The 22,553-nt window shown below is 43.4% G+C and overlaps 1 protein-coding gene across 3 annotated transcripts in view; it reads right to left on the reverse strand.

Annotated features, from left to right (window-relative positions):
- The window catches only part of atg5 (ATG5 autophagy related 5 homolog (S. cerevisiae)), a 289,336-nt gene that overhangs the window by 225,777 nt on the left and 41,006 nt on the right, over positions 1-22,553 (reverse strand). For all 3 annotated transcript variants that reach the window (XM_068027020.1, XM_068027007.1, XM_068027015.1), the window contains exon 4: positions 4,626-4,704. In XM_068027020.1, the coding sequence (XP_067883121.1) occupies positions 4,626-4,704 (79 nt within the window). The remainder of the gene's footprint in view (positions 1-4,625; positions 4,705-22,553) is intronic.

The raw sequence follows: 22,553 nt of genomic DNA on the forward strand, positions 1-22,553 counted from the left end.
ATTTGAACGGGCTGTCATTTTTTTTTCAACACTCAGTATATGAAAACAAATTCAGAGAGAAGAGCCACTTCACCTCTCATTTTAAGTCAATCTTTTTGACAGTTTTTCTTAAATTGTTGATGTTTCTTCAACTGAAAGCTTTCATATAAAAGATAGGTGCATCATCAAGGCAACAAACTTTGGATGGAAGAGGTCATTTTGGAACTAGCTGTAAAGATCACTTTGCTGGTTAAAATTCTGCATTCCATTTGTTGAGGTGCAAGACTGAAGTCAGAATCCTTTTGCACTCTGTTCTTGCTTCCACTCCACATTAACCAACATGCATTTAAGTCAGAAAGATAGAATGGGGGTCTTGTTAACATAGGGAATTAGAACATTGACTTTACATCTCTGCATTAATTTCAGGCATAACTGAAGAGATGAAAATCACTCTTTCAGCTTAGTTTTAACCAGGAAGAAAGAAGCTCACAAACTCAATTAACCACAGTTCTGGCAATCTCCCACAGAGGGGCCACGGGATGGCTTGCACAGGAAAGAGATGGCATTCGTGCTCTGAAGTGAAGGTTATGGGCTAGGAAAACCAACCTTCCCAGAATATCCAGGTATCTCGCAGAATAGGGAATGAATTTACCAGGCACTTCTGCTAGCAACCCAGAAGAACCTTTCCCTTCATAATTTTCACCGCATTAGTGACCCTCACCATCCCGACTTTTCCACCATAAAGTTAGCCCCTGCCGTCACAGAGAGCTGGCCTCAACTTAAGGGTGACCAGAAACAGGAGCAACTAGTGGATTCGAGAGAAAACAGGTGAGATTGCAGGCCCAACATATCCTTCAATGGCAGAGGCAACAGCAGCAGCGTGAGGTATAGCAGCCTTGAAGAAATGCAGTCTAGACCATGACACCAATAGGCAAGGACTGCACAGGAGTAGAAATGCAGTCAGTACAAGCGATTCCATAGTTTGCGGGGGGGGGGGGGGGGGGGTGTAACAGATGACAGGTGTTTCTGTAACCGTCGTGAGTCCCACATTGTGTGTTGCCTCCCTAGTGCCAGGGCAAAGGACATCACAGAGAGGGTGCAGAACATGCAGCAATGGGCCAACTTCAGTACTAATGACATAGGGAGGGCAGGTACTAGAGTCCTATGGTCAGATTTTCAGGTGCTAGAGTGTAGAAATAGGAAGATAGGAAGGATCAATGCATAGCTTGAGGCATGGTGCAGGAAGGAGGGCTTCAGATATTTGGTGCATTGGGACCAGTTCTGGGGTAGGGGAGACCTATTCAAAAAGGGACAGGGTGCACCTCAACAGGTCTTGGACCAATATCCTCACAGGGGTGTTCACCAGTGTGGTTGGGGAAGACTTAAACTAAATTGGCAGGGGGATGAGCACCAGCAGATAGAAGTAGAAAAGAACAAGGTGCACAAAGCGAGAGTGTTGAATAGTACTAGAGAAGGAAGTAGTACCATATTACATAGCAGCAGACTAAGAAGGACTACGATGAACAGAAAGACAGGTTTAGAAAATAAATATGTAAATGAGCAAAACGTGGTAAATAAGGCTGAGCAGCCTTATTAGGGATGGCACTGTAGTGTTGGACAGGATGTCCTTGAGGGTCAAAGATAGAATTTATTCTGTGAGAGGTGAGAAGCAAGAAAGATATGATCACACTACTGGGGTATTCTACAGGCCTCCATATATATAATAAATATATCAAAGTGATTCATGACAACGCTTCGTCATCGCCGACGTCATCAGGATGTGCCGCGGTGCGCACATGCGCAGACGGTCTCCTGCCCTCTGTGCATGCGCTGCGGCTTGCCAGAACCGTTTTGCGCATGCGCAGATGACGCGGTACGCACATGCGCGCACGGTCTCCTGATCTCTGCGCATGCGCTACGGTCCGGCTTGCCACGGACGCTTTGCACATGCGCAGATGAGGTCATCGCGTTACGTCGTCTTCCTCGGGCAATGCGCCAGGTTGGCCTCTGCGCATGCGTCAATCTTCGGATATTCAAGCATGCGTCAAAGCTTCGGCACGACTTTTTGAAAGTGGAAGGAGGAGAGGTTTCGTCGGGCATTTTCTCACATTTTATCTGAATTATTTAGTCGTTTTGGAGACTTGCTTCATTTTTATTAGACACAGGAGATTGTTCCAAGGTAAGTTGCTCTGCCTTTGTAAGTTGCTTTGAAAACATTTCCATTGTCTGGGGCACCGCATGTTCTCAAGTCCCTGTTGTAAGCTGTTCTGAAAGCATTTCCATTGTCTGGGGCACCGCATGTGCTCCAGTCCCTGTTGTGAGTTGCTGTGTGCAGGCAGTACATGTGCTGCAACCTACCATCTAAACGGTCACTTTCGTTTCACTGCAGAACTTAAAAAGGTGTGCACAACAGTAATTTCAGTGGATGGACGGAGGCAAGCTCTGACTCTGATTTGCTTTATTTCTTTTCATGTAAAACATGCCGTCGAAAAAACAATCCTTGAGACTTAAGGTCAACATTCAAGCAACGAAGGCAACTGGATCATGCTGCGGAGCTCGTCACGATGTGGAAAGGAACATTGCATTTATGGATGAATTGGGAATGCACATTGGGATGCGCTTGGGGGGGCACTTTTGCTTCTCTTACCAAATACTTTAAATCTGTGCCCTCTCATTCTCGATCCTTTCACAAGTGGGAATAGTTTCTCCATATCTACTCTGTCCAGACCCCTCATGATTTTGAATACCACTATCAAATAAGCTCTCAGACTGTTCTTCTCCAAGAAAACAGTCCTAACTTCTCCAATCTATCTTCATAACTGAAGTTCCTCATTCTTGGAACCATTCTCGTGAATCTTTTCTGTACTCTCTCCATGCCCTCGCATCTTTCCTAAAGTGCGGCACCCAGAACTGGATGCATTACTCCAGCTCTGGATGCATTACTCCAGCTGAGGCCAAACTAGTCTCTTATAAAAGTTCAACATAACCTCCTTGTTCTTGTACTCTATGCTCCTATTAAAGCAGCCCAGGATACTGCATACTTTAATAACTGCACCTCAACCTGTCCTGCTACCTTCAATGACATGCAGATATACACCCAGGTCCTTCTGCTCCTGCACCCCTTAAGAATGGTACCCTTTATTTTATATTGTCTCTCCATGTCCATCCGACCAAAATTAATCACTTCACATTTCTCCACATTGAACTTCATCTGTCACCTATCTGCCCACTCCACCAACTTGTCTATATCCTTTTGCAGTTGTACACTATCCTCCTCACAGTTCACAATGCTTCCAAGTTTTGTATCATTGACAAACTTTGAAATTATGCCCTGTACACCAAGGTTTAGGTCATTAATATACATCAGGAAAAGCAAGGGTCCCAACACTGACCCCTGGGGAACTCCACTACAAACCTTCCTCCAGCCCGAAAAACATCCGTTATCCACTACTGTTTGCTTCCAGTCACTCAGCCAATTCCGTATCCCTGTTGCTACTGTCCCTTTTATTCCATGAGCTATAACTTTGCTCACAAGTCTGTGTGACACTGTATCAAACATCTTTTGAAAGGCCATGGACACCACATCAACTGCATTGCCCTCATCAACCTTCTGTTATCTTCTCAAAACCTTCAGCAAGTTAGTTAATCATGAGATTAAGATAAAGCCATGCTGGCTTTCTTTAATTAACCGGCATTTGTCCATGTGACGATTAATTTTGTCCCAAATTAAATGATTCTAATGTTTTAATATCCAGGATTTTCACCAACAACTTGCATTTATATAACAACTTTAATATAGTAAAACATCCCAAGACACATCACCAAAGTGTATTCAGACAAAAATTGATGCCAAGGCAAATAAGGAAACTTTAAGACAGGCTTGCATAAAGAAGTCAGTTTTAAGCAGTATCTTAAAAGAGTGAGGGGTGGAGAGGTAAAAGGTTTGGAGGGGGACTTCTTGACATTAGGGGATAGATAGTTGAAGGCACAGCTGTCAAGGAAAGAATTAGGGTATGCAGAGGGGGCCTGAGTTAGAGGAACGCATCGTTCGCAGAGGGCTGGAGGAGGATACAAAGATAGGGAGAGGCAATTGAGTGATTTTAACACAAGTACAAGCATTTTACAGTTGAGATGTTGGTAGACCAGGGGTCAATATAGATCAGCGAGCACAGGTGCAATGGGTGACTGGGACTGGGTGTAAGTTAGGCTACTGGCAGCAGAGTTTTGGGTGAGTGCAAGTTTACGGACAGTGTATCGACTGGTCACTCAGAAATTGTTGTTTTCAGAAGTCCTTAATAGCGTCAAACTAGCAGTTTTCCAGCTGCTTTCCCTGCTTTAGGTTCTGCAATCTCTAATTTGCTGCTGTTTTGCTTTGAGGAATCAACAAAGATTACGATTCGAAGCAAGGATAACTGGTAGTGCAAGCTGGATGTAAACATTTTAGTATGTTGCAGATAGTTGGTGCCCACCAAATATTAATACATTGCTCTAATAACTATTGTAATAGAATTTTAACACAAGGTGAAAAAACATACAATCACCATTTGTATTATGAGCCTTCAAGCTGACTTGCCTTTAAAAAGTCCTGGACTTGCAATGCTGTAGTTTTAACCCATACAGCAGTCAAAGAAGTAGTGTAAAATTACCTTGAAATGAACTATAATATTCCATGGCAGTGCAGTATTCGATGCATGAAGGTCAAAAAGTAAACCAATTGGATAATGCCTGATGAAAAAAAGGGAAACAAGATTGGTAATTGAAAAATGAACTAAAATATTATATCCCATATCATTATCATTACAGCTTTCAGAATATTTGCAACCCTATTTGATTAAAGAGGTAAGTTAATTGTCCACATGAATTTCAAGCACAAGCACCAGATGGCTTTTTGAACACTTGTCAACCTTTAACTCGAGAAACTGGTCAGCTTCACATTTACATGATCACACAGCAATGAATTAGTGTACAAGGAAGAATACTGGAAAAGACTGGTATACAGTGCGGTACTTTTTCCTGAAACGTACACCAACTTGTTTATTCGCCTTTAAAAAAAAAAGCTATTAGAGCAATGTTAGTGATGGGCCACTATGTTAAGTAACAAAGGATGGTAGAAATTTTGAACACTCTTCCGCAAACAGCAATTGATGCTGGATCAATTGTTAATTTTGAAATTGAGATTGACAGATTTTGTGTTAGCCAAAGATATCAGGCGATATGGGGCAAAGTTGGGACACAAATCAGCCATGATCTCACTGACTGGCAGAGCAGGCTGTATGGATCAGTCTTAGAGTAACACAGAACTGCAGAAAACCCATTAGGTTAAAAATGTTTTCTGTTAGAATAAACCTCCTTATTCTTGAATACTAATCTGAAAACATGCCATAATTTTCATCTTTTCTAAACCCCACCTGAATTTTCTATTGTGACTGAAATTGATCACATTTTCAAGGCTTTATATACTTGAAATGCAATTTTGTCATTTATCTTGTGAGAACACACAATAACAGCACTATCCTTTTGGTCCTCATTCATCTTTCAAAATTTTGGGCCTCATCACTGCTTAGTTAAGATGGGCCTCCTGCATCTCTTCTATTGCTAACACATATTCCAAGTACAATTCCATTTTAATTGACAATTGATTAGCTGAAGCCAGCCCCTTTTAAATTCAGCATGCAGATTCTCCATTTCCCTCTCAGCTGTAGCACATGGTCAGTGATGTTTGGCCTTCTCCTCACTGCTCCAGAGGCTGATTGTGTTTCAGATGAATGCGTTTTAAAGTGGTGTTTACATACTGGATGCTTTTCCCAGCCCCAGGACTGACTTTTAAAAGAAACTAAAGTTAGATTGATGCATAAATTTGTTAATGCTTATTAAAGGAAAGTAATACTGGAGTTACTTTATATGACAGAATTATTTCCTCACAGGTCTTCATTTCTTTATTCACTCATCATCTCATAAGGTCCCTGGTTTTTAAGTGCATTTTGTCACAATAGAAAGCTAGACCATACATTTCAAGAAAAATAGAGAATTTTGTATTTCTTTGCAAACGTGAATGGACAGTCCACACATTTGATCTGTAAGTAACAGGTAGCTGTGGTGAAAGAAAACAACATTCAAAGACACTATGAAGCAAACCAAGGTGAGGAATGTAAGTACACAGGAAAATCAAGGTGAGCAATGTGATTGCCCAAGAAATAGCTGTGCTGCAAAACTATATGCCGAGGCAGAATTTGTGAAAAACAACATGAAATAGCATGTCTAGATTAGGGACAAGCTTCGGTAAATATTAACCTCTCAAGTGCACAACTGCTGAGAGAATCAACAATTTAGCTGAGAATTTGAACAGTCAGCTGCAGAATGAAGTAAAGTTATTTGCTGCTTTTTAAATTGCAATTGATGAAAGTACTGATCAAACTGCTGTGGCTCAGCTAGCAGCATTCATTTGTGGAGTTGATGACATGTGCATAACAGAGATATCTGTGGAATTGGTGCCAATAGACAGCAAAATGACCTCTTCAACAGCTTAATGAGCTCTGGACAAATGGGATGTGGACTGAACAAAAGCTGAGAGTGTGGCTGCAGCGTATCTGCAATACTGGATAAGAGAGATGAAATTAGATTTGATACTGATATATTTTATCTTTATCTATTTCAATAACTTGCGCTGAATGCCAGGATATCGGATTAGGCCCACCATGAGTTTGACTCCTTGGCAGGACAAGAAAAAAAATTGCTCACTCTCCAATGCAAACTTCCTCATCTATCTTATTGGCACTACTGTTTCGTTCTCCTCTAACAGTTCTCTCATTCCTCCTGGCTACTATTAGACCATCCTACCCACTTACTCTACTTGGCATTCAGCTGAAGTGTGCAAGTTGTGAAATGCAGAGGAATTTAGCAACCACATTAGTTAAGAAGTTGAAATCAGCTATTTCCCGGATGCTCTGAGTTTAGTTTAGGCAACTGTGAAAGGTGTGAAATGCATGGGGGTTACGTGAGCTGAGAGCTACAGGGTTTAGAAGTCTTGTCATTTAACACCATCCCCATTCAGAGCACCAGATACTGGTGTAGTTCTGATGAAATGTGAACTCTGCCTCTCACCATGATGTTGCTTGACCCAAGTATTTTCAGCACTTTGTTTTTATTTCAGTTTTCCAGCATCCTAGGTGTCTGACCTTGTTAAATTGTGAAATCTTGCTCCTGCAGCCCAAAATTGTCATCTGACCATGGAACTGGACAACAGTCTGCAAATACAAGTGTGTGTGCGCGCACGCTTATGTACAATCGTGGCTATTTGCCCAAAGTATTGGCTGGAGAGGGGAATGAGAAGGAGCAATTTTGGTGGCACATTTGATCCAGAGATGAGCTGCTGGCCACATATCCACTCCATCAAGACTGCCTATCTGCCTACTTCCACCTCTGTAGTCACTCAACTTCATCCCCACCTCAGCTCCTCCACAGCTAAAACCCCCATCTAAGTCTTGGCTAGCTCTACACTTTACTATTCCAACACTCTCCTGGCTGGACTCCCTTCACCCTCCATAAACTTAAACTCATCCAAAACTCTGCTGCCTGTATCTTAAATCGCACAAAGTCCCATTCACTCAACACCCTTGTGCTCGTTGATTGACATCGGCTCCCAGTCCAGCAAATTTTAAAGTTCGAATGCTCATGTTCAAATCCCCCCCCTTAGTTTTGCCCCTCCCTATCTCTGTAACCTCCTCCAGCCTGACATTCAGATTTCTGCACTCCTCCAATTCTGGTCTCTTGCAAATCCCGATTTCAATTGTTCCACCACTGGAGGCTGTACCTTCAGCTGCATAGACCCTTTGGCTCTGGAATTTGCATAGACCCTTTGGCTCTGGAATTTGCATAGACCCTTTGGCTCTGGAATTTGCATAGACCCTTTGGCTCTGGAATTTGCATAGACCCTTTGGCTCTGGAATTTGCATAGACTCTTTGCTCTGGAATTCCCTCCCTAAACCTTTCCTTAAGAGGCTTGGTGTCAAATTTTGTTTGATAACGTTTCTGTGACACACCTTGGGACATTTTAATTATATTAAAAGTGCTATACAAATGCAAGTTATTGGAGAGGAAAATATTTTGGACACAAGCTTTTATCTCTGAACTTCTCGAACAGATCCACTATAATTAGCCAACTATGTTTAATATAACTACAGTGGCATTTTAGAACTCCTCACTTTAAGGTTCTTTACAGTGTCATTAAAGAACAAGCTTTACTATTGGATTCCTTCAAAAAGATAATTCAGGAGGCTCTACCAAAATAGTTAATAAAGTTTTAAAATTACACCTCAGACAAATCAACACACAGCAGAGAAAGACTTGTAATCATCATATCTTCTTCAGTAGCACTATGACCAAATATTCAAGCTTGCTTTCCATTTTCAATGAAAGAAAAAAGTGTTCCAAAATTAAGCACTGTAGAACTTTAAATATTAAATACACTTAACAGACAGAGTCAAAGTTATACAGCACAGAAACAGACCCCTCAGCCCATCGTGTCTGTGCCAGCCATCAAGCACCTAACTATTCTAGTCCCATTTTCCAGCACTTGGCCTGTAGCCTTGTATGCTATGGCATTTCAAGTGCTCATGTAAATACTTCTTAAATGTTGAGAGGGTTCCTGCTTCTACCACCTCTTCAGGCAGTGCGTTCCAGATTCCAACCACCCTCTGGGTGAAATTTTTTTTTCCTCAAATCCACTCTAAACCTCCTGCCCCTTACCTTAAATCTATGCCCCCTAGTTATTGACCCCTCCGCTAAGGGAAAAAGTCTCTTCCTATCGAACTTATCAATGCCCATCATAATTTTGTATACCTCAATCATGTCCCCCCTCATCCTTCTCTGTTCTAATGAAAACAACCCTAGCCTTTTCAGTCTCTCTTCATAGCTGAAATGCTCCAGCCCAGGCAACATCCTGGTGAATCTCCTCTGCACCCTCTCCACTGCAATCACATCCTTCCTATAGTGTGCTGCCCAGAACTGGACACAGAACTCCAGCTGTGGCCTAACTAGCGTTTTATACAGCTCCAGCTTATACACACTACTGAGTCAGCGGCGCTTGAGATGGCTTGGCCATGTGAGCCGCATGAAAGATGGCAGGATCCCCAAAGACACATTGTACAGCGAGCTCGCCACTGGTATCAGACCCATCGGCCGTCCATGTCTCCGCTTTAAAGACGTCTGCAAACGCGACATGAAATCCTGTGACATTGATCACAAGTCGTGGGAGTCAGTTGCCAGCGTTCGCCAGAGCTGGCGGACAGCCATAAAGGCGGGGCTAAAGTGTGGCAAGTCGAAGAGACTTAGCAGTTGGCAGGAAAAAAGACAGAGGCGCAAGGGGAGAGCCAACTGTGTAACAGCCCCGACAATCACATTTTTCTGCAGCACCTGTGGAAGAGGCCTATATAGCCTCTCCAGGCGCTGCTCCACAAACCACTGACCACCTCCAGGCGCTTACCCATTGTCTCTCGCGATAAGGAGGCCAAAGAAGAAGAAGAATTAAGCCCGCTAAAGCATCTAATACTTCCTCCCTTTCAATCTTAATATGTTCAAGTATATCGCAATCCCCCTCCCTGATCGCTACACCTACATCGTTGTTCTCCACAGTGAAAACAGATGAAAAGTAATCATTTAAAACCTCAGCTATGTCCTCCGGCTCCACACAGAGATTGCCACTTTGGTCTCTAATGGGCCCTACTCTTTCCCTGGGTTATCCGCTTGCCCTTAATATACTTATAAAACGCCTTCGGATTTTCCTTTAGACTGACTGCCAATGCTTTTTCATGTCCCCTCTTCACTCTTCGAATTACTTTTTTTAAGTACCCCCCTACACTTTCTATACTCCTCTAATGCCTCTGCTGTTTTCAGTGCTCTGAATCTGCCATAAGCCTCCTTTTTTTCCTGATCCAATACTCTATATCCCTTGACGTCCAGGGTTCCCTGGACTTGATGGTCCTATCTTGACCTTAATGGATACATGTTAGCCCTGAACTTTCACTATTTCCTCTTTGAATGCCTCCCACTGGTCTCAAGTAGACTTTCCTACAAGTAGCTGCTCCTAGTCCACTTTGGCCAGATCCTGTTTTATCAAATTGAAATCGGCCTTCCCCCAATTCAGTACCTTTATTTCTGGCCCGTCTTTGTCCTTTTCCATAACTACCTTAAATCTTAGAGTTATGGTCACTTTCCCCGAAATGCTCCCCCACTGATACTTCTACCACTTGTCCTGCTTCATTCCCTAGGATTAGGTCTAGTACTGTAAATCCACATTTGATATGTGGGAGGCTTTTAAAGAGAGGTTGATTAGCGTGCAGGAGAGACATGTTCCTGTGAAAATGAGGGATAGAAATGGAAAGATTAGGGAACCATGGATGACAGGTGAAATTGTGAGACTAGCTAAGAGGAAAAAGGAAGCATACATAAGGTCTAGGAGGCTGAAGAAAGATGAAGCTTTGAAAGAATATCGGGAATGTAGGACTAATCTGAAACGAGGAATTAAGAGGGCTAAAAGGGGTCATGAAATATCTTTAGCAAACAGGGTTAAGGAAAATCCCAAAGCCTTTTATTCATATATAAGGAGCAAGAGGGTAACTAGAGAAAGGATTGGCCCACTCAAGGACAAAGGAGGAAAGTTATGCGTGGAGTCAGAGAAAATGGGTGAGATTTTAAACGAGTACTTTGCATCGGTATTCACCGAGGAGAGGGACATGAAGGATGTTGAGGTTAGGGACAGATGTTTGATTACTCTAGGTCAAGTCGGCATAAGGAGGGAGGAAGTGTTGGGTATTCTAAAAGGCATTAAGGTGGACAAGTCCCCAGGTCCGGATGGGATCTATCCCAGGTTACTGAGAGAAGCGAGAGGGGAAATAGCTGGGGCCTTAACAGATATCTTTGCAGCATCCTTAAACACGGGTGAGGTGCCGGAGGACTGGAGAATTGCTAATATTGTCCCCTTGTTTAAGAAGGGTAGCAGGGAAAATCCAGGTAATTATAGACCAGTGAGCCTGACGTCAGAGGTAGGGAAGCTGCTGGAGAAGATACTGAGGGATAGGATCTATTCCCATTTGGAAGAAAATGAGCTTATCAGTGATAGGCAACATGGTTTTGTGCAGGGAAGGTCATGTCTTACCAACTTAATAGAATTCTTTGAGGAAGTGACAAAGTTGATTGATGAGGGAAGGGCTGTAGATGTCATATACATGGAATTCAGTAAGGCGTTTGATAAGGTTCCCCATGGTAGGCTGTGGAGAAAGTGAAGTCGCATGGGGTCCAGGGTGTACTAGCTAGATGGATAATGAACTGGCTGGGCAACAGGAGACAGAGAGTAGCAGTGGAAGGGAGTTTCTCAAAATGGAGACGTGTGACCAGTGGTGTTCCACAGGGATCCGTGCTGGGACCACTGTTGTTTGTGATATACATAAATGATTTGGAGGAAAGTATAGGTGGTCTGATTAGCAAGTTTGCAGACGACACTAAGATTGGTGGAGTAGCAGATAGTGAAGGGGACTGTCAGAGAATACAGCAGAATATAGATAGATTGGAGAGTTGGGCAGAGAAATGGCAGATGGAGTTCAATCAGGGCAAATGCGAGGTGATGCATTTTGGAAGATCCAATTCAAGAGTGAACTATACAGTAAATGGAAAAGTCCTGGGGAAAATTGATGTACAGAGAGATTTGGGTGTTCAGGTCCATTGTTCCCTGAAGGTGGCAACGCAAGTCAATAGAGTGGTCAAGAAGGCATACGGCATGCTTTCCTTCATCGGACGGGGTATTGAGTATAAGAGTTGGCAGGTCATGTTACAGTTGTATAAGACTTTGGTTTGGCCACATTTGGAATACTGCGTGCAGTTCTGGTCGCCACATTACCAAAAGGATGTAGATGCTTTGGAGAGGGTGCAGAGGAGGTTTACCAGGATGTTGCCTGGTATGGAGGGTGCTAGCTATGAAGAGAGGTTGAAAAGATTAGGATTATTTTCTTTAGAAAGACGGAGGTTGAGGGGGGACCTGATTGAGGTGTCCAAAATCATGAGAGGTATAGACAGGGTGGATAGCAAGAAGCCTTTTCCCAGAGTGGGGGATTCAATTACTAGGGGTCACGAGTTCAAAGTGAGAGGGGAAAACTTTAGGGGGGATATGCGTGGAGAGTTCTTTACGCAGAGGGTGGTGGGTGCCTGGAACGCGTTGCCAGTGGAGGTGGTAGACGCGGGCACGATAGCGTCTTTTAAGATGTATCTAGACAGATACATGAATGGGCAGGAAGCAAAGAGATACAGACCCTTAGAAAATAGGCGACAGGTTTAGATAGAGGATCTGGATCGGCGCAGGCTTGGAGGGCTGAAGGGCCTGTTCCTGTGCTGTAATTTTCTTTGTTCTTTGTTCTCTTGTAGGACTTTCTACGTACTGGCTCAAAAAGCTCTCCTGTATGCATTTTAAGAATTACTCCCCCTTTAAGCCTTTTGCATTAAGACTAGCCCAGTTGATATGAGGCAAGTTGAAATCCCCTATTATTATTACACCTCTGTGAGATTTACCTACATATCTGTTCCTCTACCTCTCCCTGACTGTTTGGAGACCTTTAGTACACGCCCAGCCAAGTGATTTCTCCCCTTTTGTCCTAAAGTTCTACACATATGGCCTCATTTTTATTTATTTATTTATATTTTATTTTTTAATTTTATTTATTTATTTTTTAGTTATTTATATTTATTTAGAGATACAGTACTAAAACAGACCCTTTGGCCCACCGAGTCTGTGCTGACCAACAACCACCCATTTATACTAATCCTACATTAATCCCATATTCCCTACCACATCCCCACCTTCTCTCAATTCTCCTACCACCTACCTACACTAGGGGCAATTTACAATGGCCAATTTACCTATCAACCTGCAAGTCTTTGGCTGTGGGAGGAAACCGGAGCACCCAGCGGAAACCCACGTGGTCACAGGGAGAACTTGCAAGCTCCACACAGGCAGTACCCAGAATTGAACCCGGGTCATTGGAGCTGTGAGGCTGCGGTGTTAACCACTGCGCTACTGTGCCGCAGAGGAACCTTCGAAGATATCATCCCTCCTTACTGTGGTAATTGACTCCTTGATCAACAGTACAATACCACCTCCCCTATCACGCCTGAAGATTCTATACCCTGGAATATTGAGTTGCCAGTGCTGCCCCTCCCTCAGCCATGCCTTTCTGATAGCAATAATATCATAATCCCATGTGCTAATCAATGCCCTCAATTCATCTGCCTTATTAGTAAGACTCCTTGCATTAAAGTATATGCAATCCAGCCTCGCATTTTTCACTTGTACCTTAACAGGTCTATATTTGCTCTGCCTTCCAGACTGACTCAGTTTCTCTTCTATATTTGGCTGTGCGTCACCTCCACTCTGGATCCCATCCCCCTGCCAAATTAGTTTAAACCTCCCCCAACAGCACTAACAAACTTCCCAGCAAGGATGTTGGTCCCGTTCCGGTTCAGGTGCAACCCGTCCAACTTGTACAGGTCCCAACTTTGCCAAAAACAGACCCAGTGATCCAGGAACCTAAAGCCCTCCCTCCTGCACCATCTCCTCAGCCACGCATTCATCTGCTCTATCTTCCTATTCCTATACTCGCTAGCATGTGGCACAGGGAGTAATCCAGAGATTACAACCTTTTTTAATTACAACCTGCTTTTTAATCTACTACCTAGCTCCCTAAATTCTTGTTGCAGGGCTTCATCCCTCTTTTTACCTATGTTGTTGGCACCAATGTGCATCACGACCTCGGACTGCTCACCCTCCCCCTTCAGAATGTCCTGCAGCCGCTCCGTGACATCCTTGACCCGAGCACCAGGGAGGCAACACACCATCCTGGAGTCAATTTGCGGCCACAGAAACGCCTATCTGCACCCCTTACGATAGAATCCCCCATCACTACAGCTCTTCCACCCCTTTTCCTCCCCTGTTGTGCAGCAGAGCCCTCCGTGGTGCCACGAACTTGGCTGTTGCTGCTTTCCCCTGGGAGGTCATCCCCCCCCACCCACCCAACAGTATCCAAGGCAGTATATCTGTTTGAGAGCAGGATGGCCACAGGGGACTCCTGCACTACCTGCCTGCGCCTACTACTCCATCTGGTGGTCACCCATCCCTCTAGTGGGCTGCCAGCACACTCTACGTAGGAACCAAAGGTAGATGACAATCTTCAAACCATAAAGCCATGGCAGCATAAGATGTTCCTGTACAGCTAGAAATGACCACCACAAGATGTACACAGCCATGGAGTTGATCCAAGCCAACTGAGCACCATAAACCCCACTTACACAGAACATGGCCAATATCAAAATAGTCTCTCTAAGTGTCAAGAGGCTCAACCCGCTAATAAAAATAGTGAAAAATCCAAAATTACTTCAAAGACAGTCAGCAGCAATACTTTTGAGAAAAAGTCCATTTCTCTTCAATGGAACTCTAAGCTCTAAGTGACTGCGCCAGACTGTGACTATGCTACTCCCAAACAGAATATGTGTGGCAGTATTGATCAACAAACACTATCTTTGGATAAGAGTTTGTAACAATGCTAAATATGTGTATAGCCGATGGACTCCCCTGTCTTGCCATCTTCCAAGCACTTCCTCACCATCTAGGAATAGGAGAAGACCATTCAGCCCCTCCTAGCTGTTATGTCATTTAATCAGATCATGGTTGATCTGTATCTCAACCTCATATCCAACTTGGTTTTGTATCCCTTAATACCCTGACCTAACAAAGATCTATCAATCTTAGTTTAGACATTTTTAATTGATCCCAAGCCTCAGTAGCTTTTTGGAGGGGAGTTCCAGATTTTCACTACCCTTTACTAAATAAGTGCTGCCTAGCATCACCCCTAAATGGCCTAGCTCCAATTTTAAAGGTTATGTCCCACTATATTCTGGACTCTCCCACCAGAGGAAATACCATCTGTACCATCAAATCCTTTACTCAACCTAAATATCTCAATTTGATCACCCTTTAATCTTTGAAACTCAAGGGAATTAAAGCCTAGTCTCTGCAACCTGGGATCATAATGTAATCCTTTTAGCCCTAGTATCATTCTGATGAATCTGCAGTGCACTCCCTCCAAGACCAATATATCCTTCACGTGCAGTTCACAAAACTGAACGTAATACTCCAGATGCAGTCTAACCAGACATTTATACGACAGTAGCATAACCTCCGCCCTTTTGTATTTCAGCCCCCATGAGATAAAGGCAAATAGTCCAATAAGTTTATTGAATTATAGGTACCTATCCATCAACTTCAGTGATTTCTGTGCATTGACCACATTACTGCTCATCCACAGTTCCCAACTTCTTACCACTTAAAAAAAAATTCTCTGATTTATCTTTCTTAGGTCCAAAATGGATGGCCTCACACGTCCCCACATTGATCAAAACTGTGGCCGATGGCATTCACTCACAATCTATCAATATCTCTTTGCAACTTTCTGCTCCCATCTACACTACTTACTGTGCCCCTAATTTGGTGTTGTCAACAAACTTGGATACATGACTCTCTATTCATCCAAGTCACTAATAAATATATTGAAAAGCTGAGGACCCCATGCAGATCCCTAGGGGATACCATGTGTCACATCCTAATTGGAGTACATATTCCTACTTTGTCTCCTACCCCTAACTTAATCAGTCCAATGTCAATAGGTTGTCTCCATTCCAATAGCCTCTTATGCAAAATCTTATTAAATGCCTTTGGAATAAATACATATAAATAACATCCAGACATTTCTTTACCCACCACATTAGTGACCCCTTCAAAAAAAATTCAACCTGGTCAGTTGGACATGACTCACCCTTTACAAATCCACTACTTTTTGCAGACAGTTGATAGTTTCAAAATGTCACCTGTCAGCCTTAACTAGAAAAACTATCCCAGGTATATGTCCAAAGCAAGTCTTGTGAATATTTCAGCACAGCATGCCCCCCAGAGAAAATGCATTCATCTTGTTAATGATACTGTTAAGCAATGCTCCAAACTAAAATACTTTTTCTAAATCGTAACTTTTTAATACAAGTCAGAAGCTCCATGTCCCTCACCCTGCCACACTGCCTACATGAACATTGTGACTTCTGCCTGCGAGAGGTCAAGCAGAGTCGTCCGTCTGCCAAAAATAAGAAAGGCCAAGTTCAAAAATAATTCCCTAAACATAATTTATCCTATACAGCCCGCGAGGAGAGGGTGGCATAGTGATGTCACTGAACTAGTAATCCAGAGACCCAGGCTAATGCTGCAGGGACATGGGTTCAAGTCCCACCACAGCAGCTGGTGGAATTTAAATTCAGTTAATCAATTAACTAATAAAAATTAGTCAGTAATGGTGCCATGAAGCAGTTATCGATTGTCATAAAAAAAACCATCTGGTTCATTAATTTCCTTTATGGAAGGAAATCTGCTTTCATTACCTGGTCTGGCCTGCATGTGATTCCAGTCCCACTATAATGTGGTTCACTCTTAACTGCCCTCTGAAATGACCCAGCAAGCCACTCAGTTCAAGAGCAATTAGGGATGGATAACAAATGTTATCCATTGCCAGCAACGCCCAAATCCCATAAAAGAATAAAAAGTATAAACAAGTCCTATCAGTCAAATTCTGGAGGGACTACAATCAAATTGGTGAACTAATTCACATATTCTGTGAATGCCAACTCCAAAAAGAGCACTAAAATCATGACAGGTCTCATCACCCTCCCAACCTGATCTCATGTCATAGAGTCGTACAGCATAGAAACAGGCCCTTTGGCCCACCGCATCCATGCCAACCATAATGCCTATCTATACTAATCCCACCTGCCTGTATTAATTCCATATCCCTCTATGCCCTGCTCATTCAAGTACCTGTCCAGATGCCTCTTAAATGTTGCTACTGTTCCTGCCTCCACCACCTCCTCTTCAGGCAGCTCATTCCAGATACCCACTATTCTTTGTGTGAAAAATTCACCCCTTTGATCCCCTTTAAACCTCCTCCCTCTCACCTTAAATCTATGCCCTCTAGTTTAAGTCACCCCTACCATGGGAAACAGACTCTGGCTATCTACCCTATCTATGCCTCTCATAATTTTATATACCTCTATCATGTCCCCTCTCAGTCTCCTTCGCTCCAGGGAAAACAGACCCAGCCTATCCAATCTCTCTTTATAACTCAAGCCCTCCAAACCAGGCAACGTCCCCGTGAATCTTTTCTGCACCCTTTCCAGCTTAATCACATCTTTCCTGCAGTGCGGCGACCAGAACTGCACACAGTACTCCAAATGCAGCCTAACCAATGTTATGTACAACTGTAACATGACGTCCCAACTCTTGTACTCAATACCTCAGCCGACGAAGGGAAGCATACCATACGCCTTCTTCACCACCCTGTCTACCTGTGTCGCCACTTTCAGGGAACTATGTACTTGCACCCCAAGGTTTCTTTGCTTAACAACACTCCCCAGGGCCCTGCCATTCACTGTATATGTCCTGCCCTGGTTTAACTTCCCAAAATGCATCACTTCACACTTGTCTGCGTTAAATTCCATTTGCCAATCCCTTGCCCACTTTCCCAGTTTATCTATATCCTGTTGTAACCTTAGACAACCTTCTTCACTGTCCACTATACCACCAATTTTGGGGTCATCTGCAAACTTACTAATCATGCCCCCTACATTCACATCCAAGTCATTAATATATATGACAAACAACAGAGGGCCCAGCACCGATCTCTGCGGCACACCACTGGTCACCAGCCTCCAATCTGAAAAACAACCCTCCACTACCACCATCACCAAGCCAATTTTGTATCCAATTGGCTAGCTCACCCTGGATCCCATGTGTTCGAACCTTCTGGACCAGCCTACCATGCGGGACCTTGTCAAAGCCTTTGCTAAAGTCCATGTAGACGACGTCCATCGCCCTGCCCTCGTCAATCCTCTTGGTCACCTCCTCGAAAAACTCAAATCAAATTCCTGAGACATGATTTCCCACGCACAAAGCCATGCTGACTATCCCGAATCAGACCATGCCTTTCCAAATGCATATAAATCCTGTCTCAGAATCCCTTCCAATAACTTTCCCACCACTGATGTAAGGCTCACCGGCCTGTAGTTCCCTGGCTTATCCCTGCTGCCCTTCTTAAATAGAGGCACATTAGCTATCCTCCAGTCTTCCGCTACCTCACCCGTGGCTAACGATGATAAAAAAATCTCTGCCAGGGCCCCAGCAATCTCCTCCCTTGCTTCCCATAGCATCCTAGGATACACCTGGCCAGACCCTGGGGATTTATTCACCTTAATGCACTTCAAAACCTCCAACACCTCCCCCTTTATAATGTTGATATGCTCCAGGATATCACTGTTCCCTCCCTTGAACTCACTAGCTTCCATGACCTTCTCCACGGTAAATACAGATGAGAAGTATTCATTTAAGACCTCGCCCATTTCCCGTGGCTCCACACATAGATTACCACACTAATCCTTAAGGGGACCTACTCTCTCCCTAACTACCCTTTTACTCTTAATATACTTATAGAATACAAAAGTCCGAGTGTATCAAGTCTGTGTCCTCAGTACCTTGCTCTACGGTAGCGAGGCCTGGACAACGTATGTCAGCCAAGAGCGACGTCTCAATACATTCCATCTTCACTGCCTCCGGAGAATCCTTGGCATCAGGTGGCAGGACCGTATCTCCAACACAAAAGTCCTCCAGGCAGCCAACATCCCCAGCATATACACCCTTCTGAGCCAGCGGTATTGGGGGGGCCTATAGTATAATCCCATCAGTGTGATCACCCCTTTCTTATTTCTAAGTTCTACCCATATGGCCTCATGTACCCTATCCACTTTCCAGCAAGTAGCAATCATCCGTTGTGCGCAAATTTGCATTTCTCCCTGGTCAGAACAAGATAATAAAAACCTTAATTGCGGTTCAACCAACTTCCCCACTTGAAACATGCAAGCTATAAGATCATAAGAACTAGGAGCAGGAGTAGGCCGTCCGGCCCCTCGAGCCTGCTCCGCCATTCAATAAGATCATGGCTGATCTTTTCGTGGACTCAGATCCACTTACCCGCGCTCCCACCGTATCCCTTAATTCCTTTATTGGTCAAAAAGATATCTACCTTAGCTTTAAAGACGTTTACTGAAGAAGCGTCAACTACTTCACTAGGCAAGGAATTCCATAGCTTAACAACCCTCTGGGTGAAGAAGTTCCTTCTTAATTCAGTCCTAAATCTGCTCCCTCTAATTTTGAGGCTATGCCCTCTTGTCCTAGCTTCACCTGCCAGTGGAAACATCCTCTCTACTTGTATCTTATCTATTCCCTTCAAGATTTTATATGTTTCTATAAGATCCCCCCTCATTCTTCTGAACTCCAATGAATATAATCCCAATCTACTCAGTCTCTCCTCATAAGCCAACCCCCTCAACTCCGGAATCAACCTCGTGAACCTCCTCTGCACCCTCTCCAGTGCCAGTATATCCTTTCTCAAGTAAGGAGACCAAAACTGCACACAGTACTCCAGGTGCGGCCTCACCAGTACCTTATACAGCTGCAACAAAACCTCTCTGCTTTTAAACTCAATCCCTTTAGCAATGAAGGACAAAATTCCATTTGCCTTCCTAATTACTTGCTGTAACTGCAGACCAACCTTCTGCGATTCATGCACAAGGACACCTAGGTCCCTCTGCATAGCAGCATGCTGCAACTTTTTACCATTCAAGTAATAATCCTTTTTCCTGTTACTCCTACCGAAATGAATGACTTCACATTTATTAACATTGCATTCCATCTGCCAGACCTTTGCCCACTCACTGAATGTATTTATGTTCCTCTGCAAAGTTTCACAGTCATCTGCACACTTTGCTCTGCCACTCATCTTAGTGTCATCTGCAAACTTTGACACCCTACACGTGGTCCTCAACTCCAAATCATCTATATAAATTGTAAATAATTGCGGTCCCAACATCGATCCCTGAGGTACACCACTAGTGACTGATTGCTATTCTGGCTGGCACTCATTTATCCCCACTCTCTGCTTCCTGTTAGTCAACCAATCCTCTATCCATGCTAATACTTCACCCCTAACGCCATGCATCCTCATCTTATGCAGCAGCCTCTTGTGCGGCACCTTGTCGAAGGCCTTTTGGAAATCTAGGTACACCACATCCACTAGGTCCCCATTGTCCACCTTGCTCGTAATGTCATCATAGAATTCCAAAAGATTTGTCAAACATGACCTGCCCTTCATGAACCCATGCTGCGTCTGCCCAACGGGACAATTTCTATCGAGATGCCCTGCTATTTCTTCCTTGATAATAGACTCAAGCATCTTCCCCACTACAGAGGTTAAGCTAATCGGTCTATAATTCCCCATCTTTTGTCTGCCTCCCTTTTTAAACAGTGGCATCACATCTGCTGTTTTCCAATCAACTGGGACTACCCCAGAGTCCAGCGAATTTTGGAAAATTACCGTCAGTGCACCTGCTATTTCTCCCGCCATCTCTTTTAGTACCCTGGGATGCATTCCATCAGGGCCAGGAGACTTATCAATCCTTAGCTCCATTAGCTTGCCCAACACTACCTCTTCCGTAATAATGATTGTTCCCAGGTCCTCACCTACGTTCATCTCTTTGTCAATTACTGGCATGTTATTTATGTCCTCCACTGTGAAGACCGATACAAAATACCTGTTCAATGCCTCGGCCATTTCATCATATCCCATAACTAAATTCCCCTTCTCATCCTCTAAAGGACCAACGTTTACTTTAGCCACTCTTTTTCGTTTTATATATTTATAGAAACTTTTGCTATCTGTCTTCATATTCTGTGCTAGTTTTTTCTCATGTTCCATCTTACTTTTCTTTATAGCTCTTTTTGTAGCTTTCTGTTGACCTTTAAAGTTTTCCCAATCTTCTAGTTTCATGCTGCTTTTGGCCACTTTGTATGCCTTCTTTTTCAATTTGATAGCCTCCCTTAGTATAGTACCATAAAGGCGGGGCTAAAGTGTGGCGAGTCAAAGAGACTTAGCAGTTGGCAGGAAAAAAGACAGAAGTGCAAGGGGAGAGCCAACTGTGTAACAGCCCCGACAAACAAATTTTTCTGCAGCACCTGTGGAAGAGTCTGTCACTCTAGAATTGGCCTTTATAGCCACTCCAGGCGCTGCTCGACAAACCACTGACCACCTCCAGGCACTTACCCATTATCTCCCGAGCCAAGGAGGCCAAAGAAGAAGTACTTGCATGCAATCACGTCAATATTAGAGCTTCCTTATAAAGAAGCAAGATACCTCAGACAATCACAGACAGCAATTTGTTTCGGAGGTTCAGATTACAACCCATTTCAAACAAATTACTATTTGTAATTTACTGAGGGGCATCCTATTTTAAAAGAAGTGTGCTACTATGTAGAGATACAATAGAGGTGCAGAGGTAGATGCCTCAAAAGACCCAAACAGGGGTAAAAAGGTATGATCTAATTGCCATAACAGAAATGTGGCTACAGGGTGACCAAGTCTGGGAACTGAATATTCAAGGATATTCGACATTTAGGACAGGCAAAAAGGAAAAGGAGGTGGTGTGGCACTAATAACAAGAGATGGGATCAGTACGTTAGTAAAGGAGGATCTCCGATCGGAAGAACAAAATGTGGAATCTGTTTGGGTGGAGCTAAGAAACAGCAAGGGGCAGCAAACATTGGTAGGAATTGTTTGTAGGCCACCAAACAGTAGTGGTAGTGTGGGGCATGGTATTAATCAGGAGATTAAAGAAGCATGTAGCATGGGTAATACAGTAATCATGGGTGACTTCAATCTATAGACTGGGTAAACCTAACGAGCACAAGTGCTGTGGAGAATGAGTTTCTGGAGTGTGTTGGGGATGATTTTCTAGAGCAGTATGTTCAGGAACCGACTATCTTAGACCTAGCTTTATGTAATGACATAATTAATAAAATGCTAATTAATAATCTTGTAAAAAAACCTTTAAGGATACGTGACCATAATATGATAGAATGAACAAAGGAAATGATGAAGGTATGAAGGGCAAATTGGCTGAGGTGGACTGGGAAAATACATTAAAAGGTATGACAGTACATAGGGAATGGATAGTCTTTAAAGAAATATTACATAGTTTACAAACCCCAAACGCAAAGGCAGTCGACCGTGAAGTTAAGGATTGTATAAGATTAAAAGAAAAGGCCTGTAAAGTTGCCAGAAATAGCAGTAAACCTGAGTATTAGGAGGATTTTAAGAATACAGCAAAGGAGGACGAAGAAACTGATAAAGAAAGGGAGAATAGAATATGAATGTAAGCCAGCAAAGAATATAAAAAAAGGACCGTAAAAGCTTCTACTGGCACGTAAAAAGGAAATGTTTGGCTAAGACAAATGTGTGTCCATTACAGGCAGAGTCAGGAGAATTTATAATGGGGAATAGAGAAAAGGCAAAGAAGCTAAATGGTTACTTTGTGCCTGTCTTCACTGAGGAAGAGACAAGAAATCTCCCAGAAGGGGAGGCGATGGTGTAGTGGTATTGTCACTGGACTAG

This window comes from Heterodontus francisci, chromosome 3 (assembly GCF_036365525.1).
Source record: "Heterodontus francisci isolate sHetFra1 chromosome 3, sHetFra1.hap1, whole genome shotgun sequence".
Classification (NCBI taxonomy): Eukaryota; Metazoa; Chordata; class Chondrichthyes; order Heterodontiformes; family Heterodontidae; genus Heterodontus; species Heterodontus francisci.